The sequence below is a fragment of the Rhineura floridana genome, chromosome 4, assembly GCF_030035675.1.
Source record: "Rhineura floridana isolate rRhiFlo1 chromosome 4, rRhiFlo1.hap2, whole genome shotgun sequence".
Taxonomy (NCBI): domain Eukaryota; kingdom Metazoa; phylum Chordata; class Lepidosauria; order Squamata; family Rhineuridae; genus Rhineura; species Rhineura floridana.
The window spans coordinates 190,942,002-190,968,877 of NC_084483.1; the positions used below are offsets into that span (position 1 = coordinate 190,942,002).

General features: G+C 39.7%; 1 protein-coding gene across 1 annotated transcript in view; it reads right to left on the minus strand.

The window, feature by feature from the left end:
- FBXO11 (F-box protein 11) overlaps window positions 1-26,876 on the minus strand; it is a 113,722-nt gene that overhangs the window by 51,331 nt on the left and 35,515 nt on the right. The window contains exons 2-3 of the mRNA XM_061625646.1: window positions 1,998-2,125; window positions 1,712-1,793 (exon numbers count right to left, since the gene is read on the minus strand). Coding sequence (XP_061481630.1) covers window positions 1,712-1,793; window positions 1,998-2,125 — 210 coding nt within the window. The remainder of the gene's footprint in view (window positions 1-1,711; window positions 1,794-1,997; window positions 2,126-26,876) is intronic.

Here is a 26,876-nt window from a genome sequence, read left to right on the forward strand (position 1 = left end):
CTTTAAGAGGTTTTGGTCAGTAGCTACAGGGACTACACACTTGTAAAAACCACTGGCTAATATCCTTTTTTCTTTGTATACTTACATCTCCTACTAATAGATCAAACTCTTTAATGAGACTGACATCCCCATGACAGAGAATATCACAGTGTGAAAGCCATCTAGTCTCAGCCAAGTGGACTATACTTGTCATGTGCTTATCCCTTCACCAAACAACTGTTTGAAAGTGAAGCAGCACAGAGAACTAAGTTGTCGATGGCTACTAGTTATTATGGTTACGTACTACACCCAAGGATGAAAAGCAGTACGCCTCTGAATGCTAGTTGGAGAGAGGACTATTGTCATTGTGTCCTGTTTGTGGACTTCCCATGGGCACCAGCTTCACAACTATGGGAAACAGGATGCTGGACTGGATAGGCTTGTGATCTGATCAAGTGGGGCTCCTCTTATGCTCTAAGCGGGAAGGGCAACTCACGGGCTTCCCTTAGTGAATTCTGACTTTTATACTGTGTTTATGTATATGTTCATGGATATTGGTTATGTATTTTGCTTTGTAAATTAATTTGATATGTTTTTTATTGTACCTTGTGTATTCTATTGTAAAACGCTCTGAGGTCTTTTAGATAGTAAGCTGTCTATAAATGGAAATAAGAAGAAGGAGAAGAAGAGAAAGAGAAAGAGAAAGAAGAAGGAGAAGAAGCCATCCATAGAAAACTTGTACTAAAACAGCCCAGAACAAACAGTAGCATTGTCATTTTATATTGTTTTATGTAAGAGGCTTAGGGTTTTTTGTTGATTTAGCAGTTTATAAATCTTGTCAGATAAATAATTAAATGTACTCTGAAAAACCACCTTGAGCAGCTTTCTAAAAGAAGAACATGGGGCACTGACAGATCTCAACAGTGAGTGCATTCTAAAGCCTTGGGTCTCCTCCAACACCTTGTTGCTCTAACTTTGCGCCACAGCACAACACTTGAGCACAGCTCCCTCAGAAGAACTCTGCCAGTACAGTTCATATCAGGAAGGGTAATCTTTGCAACACACAGCACAGGCTGTGAAAGCTTTTACAAGTAACCAGCACCTTGAACCAGGTCCACCTACCCCAGAAATGTACAGGCAGTCAAAACAGCTGCCAAAAGTTTTCACCTTTAACAGTATACAGAATTGGGACTACCACTTTCCTGTCCGATTCAAAGCGATTGTTAGGCTTGCCCTGGCTACAGCTAGTGTTGTCTCCTGATCTTACCTTTGCCACCACCCTCCAGGTGGTCAATGCAAAATCCCCCCACTTCTTCTGTGAGCTGAAGCACAAAAAAGTTTGCCATACAAATAGCCACACACCCACTGCCTCCTCAATAGCCCAACAATAAAATGTATGCCTCAGGAAGCCATTTCTGAGAATCATCCAGATGAGAAATCTTCCTGAGACCGCAAAGTTCATTTATTAAACAACTGCAAATAAAGAGATTATAATTCTCTTCTCAATACTTCATTTAAAAACTGTACAATCAAAATTAAAACAGAAAGCTGGGAGACTAAGCATATCTTGCCCTCTCCAACACTGGAGACATTCAAGAGACAGCTGGACAGCCACCTGTCAGGTATGCTTTAAGTTAGATTCCTACATTGAGCAGGGGGTTGGACTTGATGGCCTTATATACCTCTTCCAACTCTACTATTCTATGATTCTATGAATAATAAAAAAAATTACCTGATAAATCTTGTGATTTTCCAGATACTCTAGCACGTTTCGCTCGATGGCCAAAGTTCTCTGTAGCTGAAGTAGAGGCACCCTGCCAAGTTTTTAGAAAAGCAGGATTAGATGGCACACAGTTCTTCTAATGCACACTGGGCATGGCAAATCCTTACCCCTCCTGTTCCTGCTAATCCCACATATGCAACCCTCCACCACCACCACAATTGACATTCTTCCCACAGACTGCATTATTCCCATTGTGCTACACAATGGCATAGCATGATTGCTAATTTCTCAATACCTCCATACTGCTCTTTGTAGGGCAAGCTGTTCTTTTAGGTAAAAGAGTTTTTCTGCGAAGTTGGTATGGACTATTTTGTGCACCAGGACCAGATTCTTCTGCAACCATATCTGCAGGTACATCATCATCTACCAAAAAAAAAGCAAAGAAAAAAAAACAGTCAAGATTACAGCTCTCACAATATATATATATATATATATTTCTTTCAAGTCACATCAAACCAAAAATGCACACTGAAACACTTTAACAATATATCCATCTTGGTAAAATATCCTGTATAATTCTTCCTCTTTTAGCTCTATGTCCTTTTCAAGGTTCAGAACAGCAGCTGAACAGAAAGGAAAGGGCAGAAGGAAAAGGGGAGCAATCTGGAAGAGCTGGGGGAAGAAAACAGTGAGAAAAATTGCAAGGGGGAGAAAATGGGATGCCACAAGAAATAGGGGAGTGAAACAATGGTGGGTGTATGCACGCATGAGAGGGGGGGAGGGAGGGAGAGAGAGAGGGAAAGAGAGGGGGAGAGAGAGAGGGAAAGAGAGGGGGAGAGAGAGAGGGAAAGAGAGGGGGAGAGAGAGAGGGAAAGAGAGGGGGAGAGAGAGAGGGAAAGAGAGGGGGAGAGGGGGGGGGAGAGAGAGAGAGGGAGAGAGAGAGAGAGAGAGAGAGAGAGAGAAGAGAATGAATAAGTGATAAAGAATGGAATGTGAAAGAGAGGGCAGGTGCACACACTGCTGGATCCTCTTTAAATTGCATCATTTATTCAAAGGACACACACACATCCTGCCGCAACCATTAAATCACAGATCACATCTGTCTCCATTGATTGAACTTTAAAATCATGGATCTGGTGCATTCTAGCACTGCCATGGAAAAAAAACATGGCTAAGGCATGGATCTTTATGGGCCCTCTAATATTTGTAAGGGATGTCTTTAACACCACCATCAAATCATAGGTCATCTATGTGTCCATATTGTGTCATCTATGTGTAGTATAATTTGTCAATGATTTTGTTGTCATCCTATGTAGAAATCATAAAATTCTACAAAGGTCTGTGAGCCAGATCAGTGTTTTTGTGCTGCTGGCAAGCACTTGATCCATGATTTTTTTTTTTACTATGCTTTTTTTGCCAGCTGTAATTTAACCCTTTTTTAAAAAGATGTTTTTAAAGCTTTTTTTAAAAAGATGTTTTTAACATTGTTTTTTTTTAAATGTATTTTGAGGTCTGGATGCTGTTTTAAAGTGTTTTTAGCGCTTCTGTTTGCTGCCCTGGGCTCCTGCTGGGAGGAAGGGCGGGATATAAATCAAGTAATAAATAAATAAATAAATTTGATGGTGGTTTACTTGGGGACCTCATATGACTCATGCCAATTCAAAACAATCAGAATCACACTTCTACCTAGACCCCTTGGAAAAGTCAAGTGTGTATGTATGCAACAGAGGCTCTCTCTCTTTGTTAAGTGGGAGAAAGACTGATTGGGGGGGGGAGAAAGAAGCAATAGCACTCCCTCAAAAAAGTTGGTGACCTGTGCATTTTGCCTCAAGCCCACTGAGTTTGTGAGCATGCAAAAGCACAAATTTTATTACCCTCATTCACATGTGCTACAAGTCCCTGATGCCTGTAACACTTGTGGGGAGCATACTACAGGCTTACTGCTTCTGCCTTAAAACTAATATTCATTTTCAAAAAGACTGTAGGCCTTCTACCTACTTGCACCACATACTTTCCCTAGGAAAAGAATGAAAATGAGGGAAATAATTAACTTTTCTTGACAGTGAAATAAACACATCTATAGTATAGTTGCTATACTAAAAATCAATAGCTCTAGAACAGGTACAAAATCTCCGAACCTCATAGCATTGGATTTAAAACTAGCAACCTTCCTAATTGAATTTCTTCATCTAGAAATCTATCGAAACTGGATTTCAGCACTAATTCTTTTGGTACTAGTTTTATGTATGTGCTCTTAATACCGCAGTCTATTTGAACAGCAGGTTTAAACTTCATTAAATTAAAATCAGAGTCTTGTGGTACCTTAAAAGCTAACACATTTGTTAAGGATTATTGTTATTTATTTATTATTATTTTATGTATTTATTTATTAGATTTATAACCCACCCTTCCTCCCAATAGGAGCTACGGGTGGCAAACAAAAGCACTAAAAACACTCTAAAACATAATAAAAATAGACTTTAAAAACATATTAAAAACATCTTTAAAAATAATTCCAGCACAGACACAGAGTGGGACAAGGTCTCAACTTAAAAGGCTTGTTGAAAGAGGAAGGTCTTCAGTAGGCACCAAAAAGATAACAAAGATGGTGCCTGTCTAATATTTAAGGGGAGGGAATTCAAAGGGTAGGTGCCACTACACTAAAGCTCCACTTCCTATGTTGTGCATATAAGATAGTATCTGCAGGAGGCCCTCACCATGCAATCCTAATCTCCGGCTGGCAGGGCTTGATGGGAATGGTGCACCCAGCACCACATTCATAGCCCTTGCATGAGCCAGCGTAGAAGTAGGGTCAGGGGGGATATCACTGCTAGAGGCCTGGATCAAGCACACTGCCATCATGTAGCACTAGGATGGTCAGCACAAGATCCTGTGGCCGCTCCACCTTCCCCACCCCCCGCACCATTTTGGCGCTTTCCACTGGGTACCACTTGCAGTAGGTTCTGCTTCCCCACTGTCTGAGGTAGTGCTCTTCATTAGCAAAGTGCGGCAGGTCTGGGCAGAGGGTTACCAAATCCCTCTGGCATGGCTGATTGGGGTTTGGACTGATCTGCCCTTTGTATTTGTGAGCCTTAAGGTGCTGCAGAACTCCTTGCTTTTGCAGCAGCAGACTACCATAGGTACCCCTCTGGCCAACTGATAAAAGTGGTACAAAATGCAAAGGCTGTAGAGGGGAACATTTGCTAAAATGCAGAACTGTGTCCAAAGTATCTCTTCTGTTAACAAGATAAAATTATAAAATAAATGTATCCCTCTTATTGACATTTGATCTTCATTTTTAAAACAAGTCAGGTTTGTTAATAGTGTGGCTTCCATACCACAAGCACTAACCAAAGAATGCAGACGTGCTGTGCATGTTCATAATATAAATGCTATCTTAACAGCAAAGTTTGCTGAGGGATATTTAAGATGGGGGCTTGACCCAGAGAGCATCCCATGCCTTTTCTAAACTGGTAGCCTAATTTGAACTACAATGCTGGACTCTTCTGCTGTCAATAGTGGAGAACTCTCAGAGAATTTTGCAGCTATTTTAATTAGTTTTTCTTAAAAAAAAATCTAATGCATACAGTAAGCTTTAACTTCACTGAAATTTTCATATTATAATTTTTGGTCTGTTGTGTTGCCCTCTGCTGGTATAAAATGCAATGTTTAGCCATTTGCTCAGATTCAAAGGTTCCAAAATACTGCAATGATGCTCTCTACTTAGAGCTTCTATGTACAACACTTTGCTTCTAATTACACGTAAACTGACCACCACCACTCTACCCCTAAATAATGTCCTATCTGCTCTAGACTGCATTGTGTATTAGATCTGCTCCAAGAAGTCTAGAAACTGGTATAAATGCAGTGTGAAAAGTAGTGATATAACTGATAATCTTAAAAATGCTCTTCACTTCAGAGGTGGAGAAAAAGTACAAAGAACGCAAGAAAAATTCAGTTGTATATCTTACATAAAATTATACCTAGAAAAGAAGAAGCCCACCCAGCTAGAAAACAAATAGCTAAAATAATCTTTCAGGTTACAGGTGAGATGGTAAATGATTTTTACATAAAACAGAAGAGAGACTGATAAATGATTTAACACAGGAGTAACTCAGTAGGATTTTGAACCCACAAGTCACCTTGTCAATTTGAACCGGGGAGATAGAGTGAGAGGACTGCCAGCAAGGCAGCTTAAATCTACCCTTAAATGATATCCTATTTAGGACCAACAGGAATAAGCAGCATTTTATCCTCATAACCACCTGGTGAGGAAATTAGGGTGAGAGATGGTGACTTGCCCAAGGCCAGCCACTAAGCTACATAGAAGAGTAAGAGTTTAACCTGGGTTTTCCACATCCAAGCTCAATTTTCCAGCCTCCATATCACAATAGTTCCTACACAAAAATTGCATTCTAAAGGGTTTGTCCGTTATTAGTCATAATAACTGTAAATGAAATTAGCTACCCTGAACTTTTATCTGTAGTTGTATCACATCAATAAAAATATTAGAACACATCTATTCCTCTTAACAAGAACCAGTCTGGAAGATACAAGTTTCTGACACTGCGCGTTGAAGCTTGAAACCATATGAGTGGGGCCTTACTGTAACTGTTTTTTTAAAAAATGTGTTTTTACGACTTCCGGGAAGGGTGACTTCGCTTGTGCCTGCTTTTGAGACGGGCTCCCGCCTCAAAAGAAGCTTATTCAGATATAAATCAGTCAGAACATTTTTTTTTTGACTGATGAAATTTCTCCCGGGCAGGGAGAAACGTAGAGATCAACCTCAAAAGCCTGTTTTTGTTGGGAGGACTGGATTTCATTAATTTATGAGAAAAGGTCCAGCCAGCAATGCTGGACGGACTTCCGAACAAGCTCTATCTGTTTAACGCGATACGTTTATCTTTTCTTCAAAGAGAAAACAGACTAACAGGCAAGCACCCTTCTTTCTATTATTTTTTTTACTTGGTTTAAATTGCTGCAGCAAAAAGAGATTTGTCAATTTAATCAGCTTTAAAGAGCTTCTGGGTGAGTTATAACTCTTCTCTGTTATTCACGAAATTAACAGCTTATCTCTGTTTCTATTGCAAAAAGCTGTCCTGGAAGTGCATTCTAAAGATATAAACAGAAGAGGGATTTCTATTCCGAGGAATATTATATTGTCTGGGACTATTCTCTTTTTGGTCTATTTTATTTTGACGAATCGGCTTCTTCACGACGCCGCTAACTGTTTTGATGCTGGGAACTAAATTTGTTTTGTATTCTTGAACATAGAGAGATAAGGCAGGCTGCTCTGTTTATACTGTGATGTCATCAAGCCTGGAATATTAACCCAATTGTTGCTGAAATAAGAAGTGGTTCTTCTTTATTTTTGTTTTGCTTTGTTTTCGTGGTTTTAAAAAATGGCAATCAAGAAAGTGGCTGAGAATCTGGAAGTAATTATGTTTCAGAAAATAATGGATGAGATTGAGATAACGAAACAAACCCTGCGACAGGGCAGTAAGGAGCTGAAAATTGAACTGAGCAAAATGACGCAGGAGCTTAAAGAAATAGGGGATCCTGTGAGAGAGGAGAATGAGATCAGAGATGAGAAAAGAAAAAATAAAGGGAAGATACAAGCCCTGGAGATTGGAACAAATGTGGAATTGGAAAAAGATCTGGAGTTTATGGATATTAGAAATAAAATCTACTGTTTGGAATTTAACGTTATCTCTGAAGAAATTAATGAAGATATTAGAGATAAAGTTATCAATGGCTTGGATAATCTTCTGGACTGGAATGACGTGATGGAGCTTGATATAGAGAAAATCTATGGAATTAACTGCAGCCATGTGACAATGGAAAAACTCTCAAGAGATGAACCAGTGCATTTTGTAAAAAAGAACAGAGATATGACTTTACAACAATATTTCAGCAACTTATTCAGAATTGATGGCAAGAAAATATTTGGGATAGAGGAAATTCCCATCAGACTCTTATTATATGACTATGGCTATGACAGCAAGATTATTATGGAATACTGATAATGGAAGATTGGACACTGAAATTACTGGACTTAATAGGACTATTGAAGATGGAAGATGGAATTAATAGGGATAATGGAATAATGTCTATTGAAATTATTGGACCTAACAGATTTTGATGAGATGGATTAATCGATATGTTTATTTGGACTATGGTTATGACAATAAGATTATTATTATTATTAACGAGATGGATTAATCGACATGTTTATTTGGAGAAAAATTGATAGATATATTTCTTAAAGAATTGAAACCTCTCTTTGACTTTTTGTGGAAAGAATAAAGTAATGTTTATGAGATTTGATGATTAATTAAGATAACTACTGGAGGAAAGTGATTTTATAATATAATTTAAGAGACAGGATTGTTATATATTGTAGACCTATAACTGATTTGATCTGCGACAAATGGGAAGTCAACATTTTATTTTTTTTTGTTTAATCATTTTTGCTTTGTTTTGTTTTTTGTCTTTGAATGTTTTATGATTTTGTTTTGTATGTTTTATGAAAATTCGAATAAAAATTATTGTAAAAAAAAAAATGTGTTTTTACATTTGTACAATAGGGCCCTGCTTCTTGGTGTCCCGCTTTTGGGCATTCCACTAATATGGCACCAGCGGAGTGATCAGCTGGAGGGGGGCAATCAGCTGGACCAGCACTCCAGCTGATCGGCGGGAGGAGGGGAAGATCAGCTGTAGTGTGCTACAGCTGATCATCTTCTCTTCTGGCGCGATCAGACTCCCCTGCTCGAGCTGATTGCGCAGGAGAAAGGGATGATCAGCTGTAGAGTGCTACAGCTGATCTTCTCCTCAGGGGCGGTCAGACTCTCCCGCTCGAGCTCCTTGGGAGCGGTCAGACTCCTGCACTCCAGTTCATCGTGCGCAAGAAGGGGAAGATCAGCTGTAGTGTGCTACAGCTGAACTTCTCCTCTTCTGGCATGATCGGACTTCTGCTCGAGCTGATTGCACCCGAGGAGGGGAAGATCTGATCTTCTACTCCTCTGGTGCGATCAGTGGGTTAGGTTCCAGACGCCAGTGCTACAGCTGATCTGCTTTTCGGCGGGGGTCTGGAAGCTAACCTGCCATATGAGTGTATTTGCCGTATATTTGTTTTTAATGTTTTTAATTGTTGTAAACTGCCCAGAGAGCTTTGGCTATGGAGTGGTATACAAATGAAATAAATAAATAAATATAAATAATTGAAAGCCGCTGTATTAGCGGAACACCGAAAAGCGGGGCCCTACTGCACTCCCAGACTGCATTCTTGGATTAAAATCCCCTAAGATGTTCTGAATTCTGCAACATTTGGAAATACTTTTCCAACATCAAGTCCTAAGAGTATGTCTTATTTAGTAACCAGTCAGATGGAATAGCAATGCTATCACCACTAAAATTATTACCTTTGAATCTTTGTGAATCGGCTTTAACAATATTTTAAAACACTGCTTTTTTAGTGTTTATCCTTCCGGGAAGGATTGCTTAGCTTGTGCCTGCCTCTGAGACGAGCTCTCGTCTCAGAGGAAGCTTTTTCAGTTTTAAAACCAGCCAAAAGGTTTTTTTTGACTGGTAAAAACTTTCTCCCAGGCAAGGGAGAAACGAAGAGATTATCCACAAGCTTCGTTGTGATTGTTGGGGGACTTGAATTCATTAGGAACGAAGGACCTGCCAGCAACATCAGACGAAGCCAGGGAATTTCAAGCAAGCTCAAACTGATTAAGCAAGACGTTTTTTTTTCTTTAAAGAAAAACGTATTCTAACAGGCAAGCATTCTTCTATCTACTCTTATCATTTTGTTATCGTTACAGTAAAAGAGATTTGTTAAAGGATCAGCAACAAAGAATCCCTGGGTGAGTTATAACTTTCTCTCATATACACGGAATTAAGGAGGAAGAAAATCGAAATAGCCTATCTTTGTTTTTTATTGCAAAAAGCTGGCATGGAATTGAGCATTTTAAAGATATAAAGATATGAGGGGCAACTAATCTAAAGAGGAAATCTGATTTTATGACATTTGAGACTATTTTCTCTGATCTGCTTTTTTTTTTTTTTGACGAATCTGCTTACTTTTTATGCCACTAATTTTTTGGATGCTGTGAACAAAATTTGTTTTGCACTTTTGGACACATAAGAGATAAGGCGGTTTGTGCTGTCTAGAGGGTGATGTCAGCAGGCTTGGAGGATTAACTCCTTTGTGACTGGAAAAAGAAATAAACTGTTCTTTGCTTGGGAATAGTTAAGAATGACAATCAAGAAGGTGGCTGAGACCCTGGATGTACAGGAAGGGGTTCTCTATCTAGATATGTTTCAGAAAATAATGAATGAGATTAAGCTGGTGAGACAGGAGCTGAGACAGAGCAGACAAGAGATGAAAAGTGAATTTGGCAAAATGAGACAGGAGCTGAAGGAAATTCAGGATTCTGTGAGAGGGGAGGTGGATGAGACCAAAGATATGGCTGGACAAATAAAAGAAGATGAAAGAAAAATTAAAGGAAAGGTTCAAGCCCTGGAGATCGGAATAGATATATCAAATATGGACTTGGAAAAAGATTTGGATTTTATGGCTGTGACGGATCCTGGAGACAAATATCACTGTTTGGAATTCAGCGCTGTCTTTGAAGGAATTGGTGAAGAGATTAGAGATAAAGATATCAACGGTTCAAAAAAATTCCTGGATTGGAAGGATTTGATGGGACTTGAAATGGAGAAAGTTTACAGAATTAATTCCAGATGTGTGACAATGGAAAAGCTCTCGGGAGATGTGATGGTGCATTCTGTGGAAAGGAGGAGCAGATATGCAGCTTTACAACAACATTTCAGTGGTACATTCGGAATTGATGGCAAGGAAATATTTGTGATGAAAGAAATTCCTATCAGACTTTTATTATATGACTATGACAGCAAGATTATTATGGGTGCAAGGATGGAGATGGAAGATGGAATTAACACTGAGAATGGCTATTGAAACTACTGGACCTAGCAGACTTGATGAGATGGATTAATTGACATGTTTATTTGGAGAAAAATCGATAGATATATTTCTCAAGGAGTGGAAGCCTCTCTTTGACTTTTTGTGGAAAGAATAAAGTAATGTTAATGAGATTTGATGATTAATTAAGATAACTACTGGAGGAAAGTGATTTTGTAATATATTAAGAGACAGGTTTGTTATATATTATAGATCTATAACTGATCTGCGACAAATCGGAAGTCAACATTTTATTTTATTGTATTAGTTATTAATTTGTGTTTTTTTGTTTTGTTTTGTTCTGTTTTGTTTTTTGAAACTTTGAATAAAAATTAATGATAAAAGAAAAACAATATTTTGAAACACTACTGTGAGAAAAGTATTTCACGTCATCTGAAAGAGAAAGTATTTAAGAGCTTTTCCAACTTTCCCCCTTTATTGCCCATTTTTCCTACTACAGACCGGGTATGTGTGTCTTTTTTAAAGGTGCTCTCTCACAAGTTAGCCTGGGAGGAGAAACAGGACATTCACATATCTGTGTATGGTATAATAAACTTCCATTACATCATCTAGAACTGGCCATTGTACATAGCCAGAAAATACTTTGGTGGAATGGGAAGGGTGGAGCAACAGAGGATACATCTCTGTTAACTTTTTCCAGATTCAACAGAAGCATGACCATGAAACATAGGCTAACCAGAGTGTACATTTAAATTCTGCTGTAAACTACTAAAATAAGTAATTGGGAGAAGACTGACACTACAGGTAGTACTAGAGGTTCAGCTACAAACATTAAAAGGAGAGGCAGGAATATATTTGCAGGGAAGAAGCAGCCTTCTCTCATCAGATACTTTCCCTTTGAAGCCTCTCATCCAGCTCCTTTCACCCACTTGACCAAAAAAGCAGCTGCAAAGGAAAACCAAAAGACAAGAGATGCAGCTAATGCTGTCTTCCCATTTTTTCCCACTGAAAATGTTCTTTCACACTGGAGGCAACCTGGGGACTGGGAAACCCATTTTTTTTATCAAATGTATAGCTCTACCTGCATACCCCTTTGTCCACAATAAGGTAACACAAAAAACCTCTGAGTATCTTACAGATTTTAGTAGCTGAAAACAACCAGAATGAAACTGCAAGTAATAGAATAATCTATAGAAATATTTTGAAATTAATTTCAAGCTCAATAAAAATCTAGCTCAATCTGTTTAATACGGCAATAGCCTTTATTGTACCCATTGCTATTGTTTGTACCCAAGAAAATGGAATACCCCTGCAGTGTCGCTTGTCCTGTGACTCTGCAAACATGCACTAGTCTTTCGTATTTTCTAGTATTTTGTTCTCGAAGGTTCATTTGCATGTTTACTATAGGTGTTCTGCCAAACCACTTCGAGGCACAAACCTATATAGCAGGGGCTAAGGACCTGTGGCCCTCCAAATGCTGCTGGTTTACAACTATCATCCCTGACCACTGGGTAGCTAGGGCTGATAAAGCTGGAAGACCAACAACATCTGGAGGGCCACAGGTTTCCTAATCCTCTATAAGACAATATTCAAGTCATGAACAATAACACTAAGCAAGACACCAGACATCTTGTACCAATAAGTCACCAAACCATTTATTGAAAGGGACCAATGAGTGGCATATGTCTTTGTATAGAGGTTGCCAAGGTCATCACACTGAAAACCAGTTATCCTAAAAATGGCTAGTGGCTGCATCCAACAGGAAGTAAATTCACTATGCATCACCTAATGTATTTGTGCTGCTTGACCCTTCTAAAGCCATGTACTGTTAACAGAAAAGCTGCCTTCAACTTGATGAGAGACTTGAATTCAGTTTTATGAGAGTGTAAGTGTAGGATTTAGTATGTTTGTTTACATCAGTTTAACAAGATATTCACTATCATTAGCTATCTTGTAAACACAACTTTTCTTTAAAAAAAAATGTTATGTCCAGAATAGTTATCACTCCCTGGATGCACTGTTCACAACACTCCCTCTAAGCATGCATGGAGGACAGTAATCAGTCTATTATCTTTATCTGAATACCACAGAGATCTTAGTACATATCTAATGTACATGCTAATATAATTCCACTTGCCATGAGATGCCAGCTCAAGACTATCTTCTACATCAGGGGTTGCCAACCTGGCATTTGCAGGCACCATAGCAAATCACAAGTGCCTTCACTGGACTCCCGAGGCAGCCCCAGATTGAGTTTTCATTAAAAAAAAGTCTCTAGCCCTCCTAGAAAGGATGTTATGAAGCAAAATGTGCAGGTACTCTTCTAAGTGATTTCTGCGAAATAGCCAGGCTGGATGCTCCTACCTATCAAGTGTTTTCATTTAATAAGTTACTGATTTATTCAATCACAGCTGTGATTGATAAGTGAGCTGCCAGGACACCTGGCAATAGGCACTTTTCCTGCTTCAAAAGTCCTTGGAATCTCTGTAGTTTACCCTTCTTTTTATCCTAGCAACCAGGATGCATCTTTTCTATGGTGGGTTCATCTGAGATCAGGTACCACCTAGAACAGCAGTTGCCAACCTTTTTAGACCAGTGGGCACATTTTGACTTTTGCTGGGAGTGGATATTAAAGAATCCTCTCCCCAAGTGTCATCTCTGTTCTGCATGTTCAGCAAACCAAGTTTTATTTAACACAGACACACACACAATGACACACACACACACACACCACTTGCTCCCTCTAGGATGCACACCTTAACATGGTGAGGGGGTTTGAGAGTGTTGAAGAAGCTGAGAGCAATGTCGTCAGGAGTCTAGAGGCGCCCAAGGCGGAATGGTCAACACTGAGACACCAGACTAAGATGCATCCAAACTCAGAGGAAGGCAATGGTAAACCACCTCTGAATATCTCTTACCACGAAAACCCTATGAACAGAGTATCCAAAATGCAACATGAGATAGTGCTGGAAGATGAGACCCCCAGATCTAAAGGCACTCACTGACCTACTGGGAAAGAACAAAGGACAAGTATGAGTAACGTTGTGACTAATAACGCACCTGGGTCAAAGCAGAAAGGAAGCCCAGAGGGTGATGTGCACAGATGCAAAAGGAGAGTCTGGAGTTGTACGATGCTACACAATAGCAACATGGAATGCGAGAAGCATGAACCAGGGAAAATTAGAAATTATCAAGAAAGAAATGAAACATATCAACAGTACTATACTTGGCATGAGTGAATTAAAATGGACGGGAATGGGACATTTTCAATCAGGCAAATACAAAATATTTTATGCAGGAAATGAGAAATCAAGAAGAAACGGGGTTGCTTTAATAGTGAGAAGTGATGTAGCAAAAGCAATTAGGAGCTATAACGCAAGGTCTGAGTAAGTGATATCAATGAGATTAAATGGGAAACCTGTTAACATAGCCATCATCCAAGTCTATGCTCCAACGACAAACGCAGAAGAGGAGATTTTACACAGAAGTACAGGAAGAAATTGATCACACACCAAAACAAGATGTTCTGATAATCGTGGGGGACTGGAATGCAAAAGTAGGGAAGAACTAGGAATTGTGGGGAAATGGGGCTTAGGAGACAGAAATGAAGCAGGAGAAAGACTTATTTAATTCTGTGAAGCCAATAATTGTTTCTAGCAAACACATGTTTTGAGCAACCAAAAAGAGGACTGTACATGTGGACATCACTAAATGGTAAATATAGGAATCAAATTGATTATATAATTTGTAGCAGAAGACGGAGAAATTCCATACTTTCTGCGAAAACAAGACCAGAAGCAGACTGCGGTACAGATCATGAACTGGTCATATCGAAAATCAGAGTAAAGCTAAAGAAAAGCAACAAAGCGATCATAATGCCAAAATACAATTTAAACAACATCCCAGAAGAACATAAAGATCAAGTAAAGAACAGATTTGAGGTGTTAAACTTAATTGACAGAGAACCAGAAAAACTATGCAGTGAAGTCAGAGACATTATCAGGGAAGAATGCAAAAAGACAATACCTTTAGTTAAAAAGAAAGACCTCACTGGATGACTGAAGAAACTCTTAAAATGGTTAAAGAGAGAAGGAAATCAAAAGCAAAATGGGACAAAAACACAGTCAGAACCCTAAATGTAAAGATACAGCGACTAGTACGTAGGGACAACAAGAACTATTACAGTAGTTATTGTACAGTAATAGAAGAGGACAACAAAAAGGGAAGAACAAGAGCCCTATTCCAAAAGATTAGAGAAATGAAAGGAAAATTTAAACCAAGACAAGAGTAGGGATGTCGAATAATCAACAGGGGAACACACTGACTGACCAAGATGAAATAAAAGGAAGATGGAAGCAATACACTGAAGAACTCTATAAAAGAAATGCAAGGATGACAGATTCATTCACGTATTATGAAGAACCAGAAATTTTAGAATGTGAGGTGAAGGCTGCTCTTAAAATACTTGGAAGAAACAAATCACCAGGAACAGATGGCATACCAATAGTTACTACAAGCTACTGAGACAGAATCTGTCCAAACCTTTACAAAAATTTGTCCACAAATATGGAAAACTAAACAATGGCCCACAGACTGGAAGCATTCAATATACATCCCAATTCCAAAGAAAGGGGATCCCAGGGAATGCAGTAATTATCGAACTATTGCCTTAATATCCCATGCAAGTAAAGTAATGCTCAAGATTCTACAACAAAGGCTCTTACCATTTACGGAGCGAGAAATGCCAGATGTCCAAGCTGGATTTAAAAAGGGCAGAGGCACCAGACATTGTATCGCAAACATGTGTTGGATAATGGAATGGACCAAGGAATTTTGGAAGGAAATCACCCTGCGCTTTATAGATTACAGCAAAGCCTTTGATTGTGTAGATCAGCCTTTCCCAACTAGTGGGCCACCAGATGTTGTTGGACCACAATTCCCATTAGCCTTAGCCAGCATTGCCAATCGTCAGGAAAGATGGGAATTGTGGTCCAACAACATCTGGTAGCCCACTAGTTGGGAAATGCTGGTGTACATCATGAAAAACTATGGAATGCTTTAAAAGAAATGGGAGTACCACAGTATCTGATTGTCCTGATGCGCAACCTGTACTCTGAACAAGAAGCTACTGTAACAACAGAATATGGAGAAACAGTTTGGTTCCCAATCAAAAAGGGTGTGAGACAGGGGTGTATTTTATCACCCTATTTGTTTATTTATTTATTTATTATTTATTATTTCAATTTATATACCGCCCTTAGCGAAATAGCTCTCAGGGCGGTGAACAAACAAAATAAAATACAATATATCATAATAAAAATACAAAAACATATACAAACAAACAACGAAAAGCACAGCAAAAACAAAATAAATACTACAAAAATTAAAATACAGATTAAAAGATTAAAAAAGTTAAGAAGATTAAAATGCCTGGGAGCATAAAAAGGTCTTTACCTGGTGCCGAAAAGATGAAAGTGTAGGCGCCAGGCGTACCTCTTCGGGGAGGCTGTTCCACAACTCAGGGGCCACCACAGAAAAGGCCCTAGATCTCATAACCACCCTCCGGGCTTCCCGATGGGTTGGTACCCGGAGGAGGGCCTTAGATTCTGAACGAAGTGAACGGGTAGGTTCATAGCGAGAGAGGCGTTCCACAAGGTATTGAGGTCCCACGCCGTGTAAGGCTTTATAGATCAAAACCAGCACCTTGAATCTCGCCCGGAAGCAAATAGGAAGCCAGTGCAGACGCGCCAGGACAGGTGTTATATGCGAAGACCAACTGGTCCTCGTCAATAATCTGGCAGCTGCGTTCTGCACCAGCTGAAGCTTCCGAACTGTCTTCAAGGGCAGCCCTACGTAGAGCGCATTACAGTAATCCAATCTTGAAGTTACCAGAGCGTGGACAACGGAGGCGAGGTCGTCCCTGTCCAGATAGGGGCGTAGTTGGGCTACCAGACGAAGATGGTAAAACGCATTCCGTGCCACCGAGGCCACTTGGGCCTCGAGAGACAAGGAAGAGTTGAGAAGAACCCCCAAACTACGTACCTGTTCTTTCAGGGGGAGTGTAACCCCATCCAGAACAGGGTAAGCATCCACCATCTGAGCAGGGAAGGCGTTCACCAACAATGTCTCGGTCTTGTCTGGATTGAGTCTCAGTTTATTAGCTCTCATCCAGTCCATTATCGCGGTCAGGCAACGGTTCAGCACATCAACAGTCTCACCTGAGGAAGATGAAAAGGAGAAATAGAGCTGCGTTTAATCCATACGTAGAACATATCACGTGGAAAGTGGGACTGGCCGAAGGAGGAGGAGGTGTGAAAATAGGAGGGAGAAATATCAATAATTTAAGATATGCAGACGATACCATACTACAGTAGGGCCCCACTCATACGGCGGGTTATGTTCCGGACCCCCGCTGTAAAGCGGAACCCATTGAATAGAATGGTGCATGATGCCCGAAAACCACCGTAAAAGCGGAACAAGTGCCGTATGAGTGGGGCTTTAGTCTAATTGCATCTAACTGAGACCGCTGTATTAGCGAAGCGCTGTAAAGTGGGGCCTTACTGTACTGGCAGAAACCAGTAATGATTTGAAACGAATGCTGATGAAAGTTAAACAGGAAAGCACAAAAGCAGGACTACAGCTGAATGTTAAGAAGACTAAAGTAATGACAACAGCTAAACGTCAAGAAGATTAAAGTAATGACAACAGAAAATTTATGTAACTTTAAAGTTGACGATGAGGACATTGAACTTGTCAAGGATATACCTCGGCACAATCATTAACCAAAATGGAGACAATAGTCAAGAAAACAGAAGAAGGCTAGGACTGGGGAGGTCAGCTATGAGAGAAATAGAAAAGGTCTTCAAATGCAAAGATGTATCACTGAACACTAAAGTCAGAATCATTCAGACCATGGTATTTCCGATCGCTATGTATGGATGTGAAAGTTGGACAGTGAAAAAAATCAACTCATTTGAAATGTGGTGTTGGAGGAGAGCTTTGCACATACTCTGGACTGCAAAAAGACAAATAATTGGGTGTTAGAGCAAATTAAACCAGAACTATCATTAGAAGCTAAAATGATGAAACTGAGATTATCATACTTTGGACACATCATGAGAAGACATGATTAACTAGAAAAGACAATAATGCTAGGAAAAACAGAAGGGAGTAGAAAAAGAGGAAGGCCAAACAAGAGATGGATTGATGGATCTCTATGTATGGATGGGAACGCTGGACAGTGAAAAAAGTAGATAAGAGAAAACCTAATTTGAAATGTGGTGTTGGAGGAGAGCTTTGCACATACCATGGACTGTGAAAAAGACAAATTGGATGTTAGAACAAATTAAACAAGAACTATCACTAGAAACTAAAATGATGAAAGTGAGGTTATCATACTTTAGACACATCATGAGAAGACATGATTCACTAGAAAAGAGAATAACGCTGGGAAAAACAGAAGGGAGTAGAAAAAGAGGAAGGCCAAACAAGAGATATTCCATAAACGAAGCCACAGACCTGAACTTACAAGATCTGAACAGGGTGGTTCATGACAGATACTCTTGGAGGTCACTGATTTATAGGGTCGCCATAAGTCGTAATTGATTTGAAGGCACATAACAACAACAAACAACATATACCACTTGATTGTAAAAAACCTCTAACCAGTTTACAAAAAACATTAAAATTATCAATAAAACAGTTAAAAACAATAACATTTTTACAACAATTAAAGCAACAGACTAAAAATATAAAAGCACATCAACTTCTATACGCCTGCATAGGCTTGCGTAAACAAAACAAATTTCAGCAGGTGCCAAAAGGAACACAGTGAAGGTGCCTGCCTGATGTCAATAGGCAGGGAGCTCGAAAGAGTAGGTGCTGGCACACTAAAAACAATTTCTTACAAGTGTAGAACGAATATTGTGCAGCACCTGTACAGGGCCAGTTCCACAGATCGAAGCACTCAAAGGAACACATAGGAGGTGTGCCCACTCAAATCGCAGGCATCTGGGTTTGTTGCAGGGTGTATTCCTGTGTTTGTGTCTTTGCTACCTGACCCACTGTTGCTGCTGTTTTAGGCTGGGAGTGGGCTGCGTCTAAGCAAATACGAGCCTACTACCAAACGCCCATGAAAGGAAGTGTCATTGTCCAAGAAAGGTTGTAGATCATTGAGGATATGTATGAGTGGTTTTAGATGGAAGATATAGGTGACATCAAGTAATGTTTTGTCATTGTCTCTACTAGGTCTGTCCCACAGTAGATTACCAAGTACGAATCTGGCTTTGATCATATGCTTTTTCACTTCATCAGGTGAGATTATAATCTAAGAAATGGTTTATACAAATCCTTAATTTGTGAATCTGAATGGATATGATTGTATTATAGGGCTTGACTACTACGAAGATAGGGAACCAGATTGTGTTTGGCTATAATTCCCATCATTCCTGCCCACTGGCCATGCTGACTGGATCTGATGGGAGTTGGGAGGGCAAATGGTTATCCAATCCCTGCTGTAGACAATGGATTTTGTGGTGTGTTCTTGGCGATAGCTACACATAGCTGCATATTTGCAGCTATCAGTAGGTTTTTGAAACAAGGTGGCACTTTTACATCCATTATGTAGTTGCACAGTAGTAACCAGAAAATGAACCTGTTGCATGGACTGATAAACCTATTTTAAGAAAAGAAAACATGGTTATCATATGTTAAAATTTGCTAAATGCTACTTAAGTATCACATATTGAGACAGTAAACAATGGTGTCCACAGGCACTCTGGCAACTCACTAGGCTTCCTGTCCGGCCTGATTTTTGGGGGGGGGGAATTTGAGGAGCTTTTATATATATTAATTTCCAATCTCTTAAAAGTTTTAGGAGGGAAGCTCTGGCTTCTAGAGCTTGTTGTTGCTTTTAACCAAAAAGGGGAGAAGAGGACCTTCTGCTGTCTTGCAAGGGTTTTGCGTGTGTATGAGGTGGGGTGTTGCCTAGACTGATTTGCATGAGTGGATATGGGCTTTTTTTTTGGAGGAGGAAGGAATGTGTCCATGAGAGTTTCAAACTCAAAATGTGTCCATAGGGCCAAAATGTTGGTGACCCCTGAATTGAATATATGAAATTAGTTTTTACCAACTTAGACAACTGGTTAGCCCAGTACTACCTAGCCTAGTGGCAGTACCTCCCAGGGTACACACCAAAGTTTAAAATACAGATTTAAAAAAAACCATTCACTTTCTCTTTACAAGATATTATCAAAGCACTCCTTTAGGAAAAACTTACAAGACCAGCGTTTCCTGCCTTGTGGACATAGGGGACTTTGAAAGATTTAAGAGTATGGTATGATGCAGCACAGAAATATAGTGGATTGGAAGTAAAAGGCATTGGTCAGTTTGCTAGAGCAGAAAGAACAAACCTTATTTGCTGAATACCCAGCCAAATTAATGAGAAATCATCCACCCATCAGGCAGCTTTTAAAGGCATTAAACCTCTGTAAGGGAGGAAAAGGGAGGAAAATATCCTGACCACTGTTGTCCACGCACTGGTAACCTCCAGGCTGGATTACTGTAATGTGCTCTAGGTCGGGCTGCCCTTGAGGTTGGTCCAGAAGCTGCAGCTGGTGCAAAATGTGGCGGCGAGACTGCTCACTGGAGCAGGGTATCGCCAACATGTCACCCCGCTACTGAAAGAATTGCACTGGCTGCCCATTTGCTACTGGGCCAAGTTCAAGGTTCTAGTTTTGGTGTACAAAGCCCTATACAGCTTGGGACAAGGATACCTGAAAGACCGTCTTATCCCTTATATACGCAGTCGATCACTGCGCTCTGCAGGTGAGGGCCTCCTGCAGATACCATCTTATCAGGAGGTTCGTTCTGTACAATATAGGAAACAGACCTTTAGCGTGGCAGCACCTACCCTGTAGAACTCCCTCCCTTTGAATATTAGGCAGACGCCATCTCTGCTATCTTTTCGGCGCCTTTTGAAGACTTTTCTTTTTCAACAAGTCTTTTAAGTTGAGAGCTATCCCAGTCTGTGTCTGTGTCAGATTTGCTTAATATGTTTTTAATAATGTTTTTAACCTTTTTAAAAAAATGTTTTTTAAATGTTTTTAACGCTGTTTTGTCTTAATGTATTTTAATATTTGTTTTTATCATGTTTTAAAGTGTTTTTAGTGCCTTGTTTGCCGCCCTGGGCTCCTGCTGGGTGGGATACAAATTTAATTAATTAAATAAATAAATAAAAGCTGATCAAATGACTGGAGTCAAAGAGGGACAAACAACTATACATAGCACAACAGATCTACAACTGGAAGATTTCCCCCACATGATCTGTATATCTATATAATAGATATCTGTATATCTATTAATGAGGGCTAGAAATTTGTTTTAGGCGAGTATGAATAGATACAGAGATCTAGAACAGACTCCAGACTCTTTACACACCAACAATACAAGGATGGAACCTTTGCTCAAATTTCTGGTAATCATGTTAAAGTCCCAATCAAGAACAGAAGTTAATGGTATGAGATTAAAAAGTAACTACTCATAACTTGTTTCTCTGTTTCCCAACTATATCTCCTCCTCCCCTTGCCCAGCTTTATATTATTGGAAACAATATTACATATTTAGGATGTAAATTATTGTTATAATTAAAAAACACATTCAGACTTTTATGTCTTAGTGATTGTTAAATGATTTCCAGTGTCAGTCTAAAGATTATTCTGTGTGATGGGATTTACGCTGTATTGCATAATAATATGTAGACCTTGAATATTGTTTTTACTAATTCTGCCAACCATATAAATAATTTAATTAACCACAAAATTCAGAACTCGATAAATAACAAGACAATGTAGGTTAATGAATGAATAGTCTTTAAGGAGACTTAGGTGCTCAAGTTGAAAATCATCTTTTCACTTTGAAAGTCCATTTTGGAAGGCTAGATCTGATGCTCCAGTCTTAAGGTCATTTACAACCTACTGCTATGCATATTTCCTCAGACATTAAGTCCTACAAAGAAATGGAATTTATTTCTAAGCACAGGATTGCTGCTCTACTTGGGCATAAGTTTCACAAAAATAAATGGAAGTTAGATTCACTTAGGGCAACTGGATGGTTGCTGTGACAACAGGATGCTGGACTAGATGGGCCACTGGCTTGATCCAGTAGGTTCTTCTTATGTTTTTAGGATTAAGGCACCATCAGCACTTCTTCCTCCCTGCCGCTATCTAACTTAAGTTGTGTATCACCCTCTGTCTATTATGAATCAGCTGCACATCTGAAAAAACTGGTAAAGCAACATGAAAAAGCTTTGCTAAATCAGACCACAACCCTTCTTAGATCAGTGTCCTTTTACCTCCAGTAGCCAACCCAATGCCTACTAAAAGCCCATAAGTAGATCTCCCCCAGCAATTGGTGTTCAGAGGCATAATGCCTCTGACCCTGGAGGCAGTACAGTAGGGCCCCGCTTTTCGGCATTCCGTATTAGCAGAACGCCGGTCTGCATCAGTGTTAGAATTGCTTTTAATATGTTTTCTTTAATATGTTTTTAACCCTTTTTTTAAAAAAAATGTTTTTAAAGCTTTTTTAAAAAAAATGTTTTTAAAGCTTTTTTAAAAATATGTTTTTAGCTTTTTTTGTTTTAATGTATGTTGAGGTCTTTTTACCATGTTTTAAAGTGTTTTTAGCATTTTTGTTTGCCGCCCTGGGCTCCTGCTGGAAGGACGGGATATAAATCAAATAATAAATAAATAAAATATAAACAGTAAGTTGTTTAGACCCACACTATTCTTTTAAACAGCTACATTCTGTCACGGAGCAGTTTGTTCAACAGAAGCAATCATACATCTTCAGACTTAAATACTCAGGCAGACAATGTTTGGCATGCTATTTAAATAAGAAGTTATTTTATTGCCGCAGCAGAGGATAAAAATGGATTTAAATATATTAATATAAGGATGTCTTCCTCTTTCTAAAAATCAATGACAGTAAACATCTCTTTAAACATAACCTGGTTTAAAAGGAATTTTGTTTAAAACTGCATAAACAAACATTTTTTAAAAGTGAACTTCATCAAACACGCTAAAGCTGCTTTTCTATATAAAAAGAACCACCATGGAAAAACAAGGCTTCTTGGGTTTTACGTACTGTAAATGACAATGTTATGCATTATATCTATTATAGCATACTTCCTACAGGATTCAAGGGCTAGCAAGTCATCACAGGTGCTAAAAACCAGGAGATACCACTATGTATCACACAAAAGCATTCATGTGGGTGCTTAGTACTCTATTTTATGTGCTCCAACTACCTGAGCTCTTTAATGTATTTAGTTTCAAATTCTATTTATGAGAACCAACCAACCAACCAACCATCTCATGTAGGAAACACTGATTTTGTCAGCAACCACCACCTTTTGCTTCTGGAAAATTATGGACACTTATAGCGCAATCCTATGCATATTTACTTTGGGAAAAAAATCCCACTTTGTTGACTGGGGCATGCCTCCAAATGAGCACACATAAAAATGTAAAATGTAAATTTAATTTTTAGGTCGCCTATCTGGCCGAAGCCACTCTAGGCGACATACATATTAAATTCCAATAAAATACAATAAATACAGTAAATACAATAAAATATGATATACTCAGCAATAACAAAAATAACAACATATGCAGTACATAACAACGGGCATTCAGTATGTAAATTAGCCCACCCCGGCGGTCCCAAAGGCCTGTCCAAACAGCCAAGTTTTTAAGGCCCGGCGGAAAGTATCCAGGGAAAGGGCATGCCGAAGATCGAACAGGAGGGAATTCCAGAGAGTGGGGGCCGCCACTGAGAAAGCCCTCTCTCTAGTCCCCACCAACCTAGCTACTGTTGTTGGTGGGATTGAGAGAAGGCCCTGCGTGGCTGATCTTGTCGGGCGGCATAATTGGTGATGCTGGAGGTGCTCCTTCAGATAAACTGGGCCGAAACCGTATAGGGATTTAAAGGTTAACACCAACACCTTGAATTGGGCCCGGAAAACAACTGGAAGCCAGTGTAGATTGAATAACACTGGCGTAATATGATCATGGCGACGACTGTTTGTAAGTAAACGAGCCGCCGCATTCTGTACTAGTTGAAGTTTCCGGACCGTTTTCAAGGGAAACCCCACATAGAGCGCATTGCAGTAATCTAATCGAGAGGTGACCAGGGCATGTACTACCAGTGGGAGCTGATGAACAGGGAGGTAGGGTTGCAGCCTGCGTATGAGGTGTAATTGGTACCAGGCTGCCCGGCTCACTGCCGAAATCTGAGCCTCCATGGACAGCCTGGAATCAAGAACAACCCCAAGGCTGCGGACCTGATCCTTCAGGGGTAATTGTACCCCATTAAACCTCAGGTTAACAGGGCCCAACCTCCCTCTGTCTCCCACAAGCAGCACCTCGGTCTTGTCAGGATTTAGCTTCAGCCTGTTCCTTCCCATCCATCCACTCACGGATTCCAGGCACTTGGACATGGTCTCCACAGCCAACTCTGGTGAGGACTTAAACGAGAGATAGAGCTGAGTGTCATCTGCATATTGGTGACACTGCAGCCCAAATCTCCTGATGATGGATCCCAGCGGCTTCACGTAGATGTTAAATAGCATGGGAGAGAGGATAGAACCCTGTGGCACTCCACAAGTGAAAGGCCAAGGGTCTGAAACCTCATCGCCCAATGTTACCTGCTGATGCCTGTCAGAGAGAAAGGAACGGAACCACCGTAGAACAGTGCCTCCTATTCCTAGTCCTTCCAGGCGATCCAACAGGATACCGTGGTCGACGGTATCAAAAGCCGCTGAAAGATCCAGGAGGACAAGAAAGGTGAATTCTCCCCTATCTAGTGCCCTCCTCATATCATCCACCAGAGCGACCATGGCTGTTTCAGTTCCATGTCCAGTCCTGAAACCCGACTGGTATGGATCCAGATAATCTGTTTCATCCAAGTGTGCTGACAATTGGTTAGCCACCACTTGCTCAATGATCTTGCCCAGAAATGGCAAATTCGAAAGACTGCAGTTGTAGCCTTCAAACAATCTTACTCAGCACTCTACTCTACACGTATGTGAAAATACTAAGTGTGTCTTGTGTGTCCATTCAGCTGCAGTTGTGCAGTGCAATTATATACCTAGGTTTGTATAATGTCTATTTAGTTGCAAGCTAATATTTATTTTAATAGTTATAGCAATATGTTACTGTGCAAATTTGCTCAAGGAACATTAATTTAAAATGGAAAACCTGCTTTGAAATTGATAATAAGTCTGCAAGCTCTTTTCCAACTGTTGTCTAAGAATCTGAGTCCTTGTTACAGAAATGTTTCTAGCACTCATTATAAAGAAAGTAACTTGAAAATATCTAGCTACATTTCTAAGGGTTGTATTCGATTAAGTGCTACTCAGAGAAGACCCACCAAAATTAAAGACCCTAAGTTAATCATGTCTATTAACTTTTATAGGTCTACTCCAAGTAGGACTAGCGCTGAAATGTAATCCAAAAGCAATACCACCACAGTTAAGATGCTAGTTCAAACGTTTAGCAGTATGCAAAATAGATCCTCAGAGCAGATCTGTTGACCCACATTGGGTTTTACCAACAAACATTATGCACTCACAAGGAATATGAGTTCATTTCCAAAGGACACTTCATTAGGGTTGCCATATTCCAGTTCTACAAATCTGGGCAGGCTAATTTGCACATTTTGCAAATTATTTGCATATTAATATTTGGATTGTCCACTTGTTTTGTTTTTGTGCCTAGGAATTACCACCAAAAATTGGGGAAAAATGTGAGAAATCTTTTTTTTTTAAAGCAACACTTTCAGCCTTAAATGCCTAGACTCTAGTTTCCAACACTATGGAGTATTTATTGATTGATTAAGAGAATTTATATCCTGCCCTTCTGCTGTTAAAAACAGAGCTCAGCACAGCTTACAAATATAATAAAAACAATAAAAATACACAATCAATATAAAAACACAAAATAGCAACAAACATAAAGCAAGTCAGGGCCGCAGTACGGTTAACCATATATGATATATTTCAGAGATGTGGTGGGTGGAGAAAAACAAGAAGCCAAAATGTTAGGAAAAGGAGTCTTTCACACCACATGCTCAGTTCTAAATACTGTTGCAGCAAGTTTTACAAGTTCCTCCAGTATTCCACTGGGTGCAGGCACTCAGACATTCAAAGTATCTGTATGTTTCTTAGGTTTTATAAAAGGAGAGCTTTGCTTAACTCAAAATTTCTTCTCCCTTTGATCAACCACATCTACACAGGTTCCACCTCCATACTCAAAATGAAACTGGGCCTGGAAGTGTGCAACAACCCCACACATACCTTGCTAATTAGATTACCAATGCCAGGATGTCTGTCTTATCGACTACTCTCCTGCTCCCTCCCCCCACCGGGCATAATGAAAGACCCAGTCCTGGGCTCAGAAAGAAAATAAATATCTGGTCCTCTTCAAAGTACTCATAAGCCTCTTGTTTTAATTAAAATAATAATTATAAATTCTTGCTCTTAGCACTAATGGGAGTTAATTATCTTGCATATGCTGTTGTTGCTTCTATGGCTGTAACGGAGTGAGGTTAAAGATAAGTGAAATGCAAATAGGAAAAAAAACACACAAAAGGCAGTAACACTTTCCTAAATGTAATACCATACCAACCACAACAAGATTCCTATGAGTAAGGCAGAAAACTCAGCATCCCACAACCAGTCAGGATTCATAACCAAAAACCCAAACTAAAAAAATCCTAGCAGCCAGTCAGCCAACGTCACAGAAATCCCCATGCAGCACAACCTGACCTGGGGACTGCAGTTAATGCAGAATGCTGCAGCACAATTGCTGACATGAGTGAGATCCTAGCAGCACATAATACCTCTGCTCTGAAATCTGCATTGGTTGCTGATTTGCTATCAGGCCAAGTTCAAGCTGTGCTTTCCATGTTATGGGTGCCACATAGTACTTGTTCTGCTCTTGTAAGAAATCAGTCCTGTAAAGTGGCAGCACCTAAGCTTTGGAACTCCTTGCCTATTGACATTAGGCAGACACCTCTTTTCAGCACCTGCTAAAATCAGTTTTCTTGAGGCAAGCCTCTCCAGGCATGTGGAAGCTACTGTGTTTTTAAATCTGTTTTTAACTCATTGTTCGTTTTATTATTTTGAATGTTTTTAAGTATCTGTCCTTAATGCTTTGCCAATAATTCTAT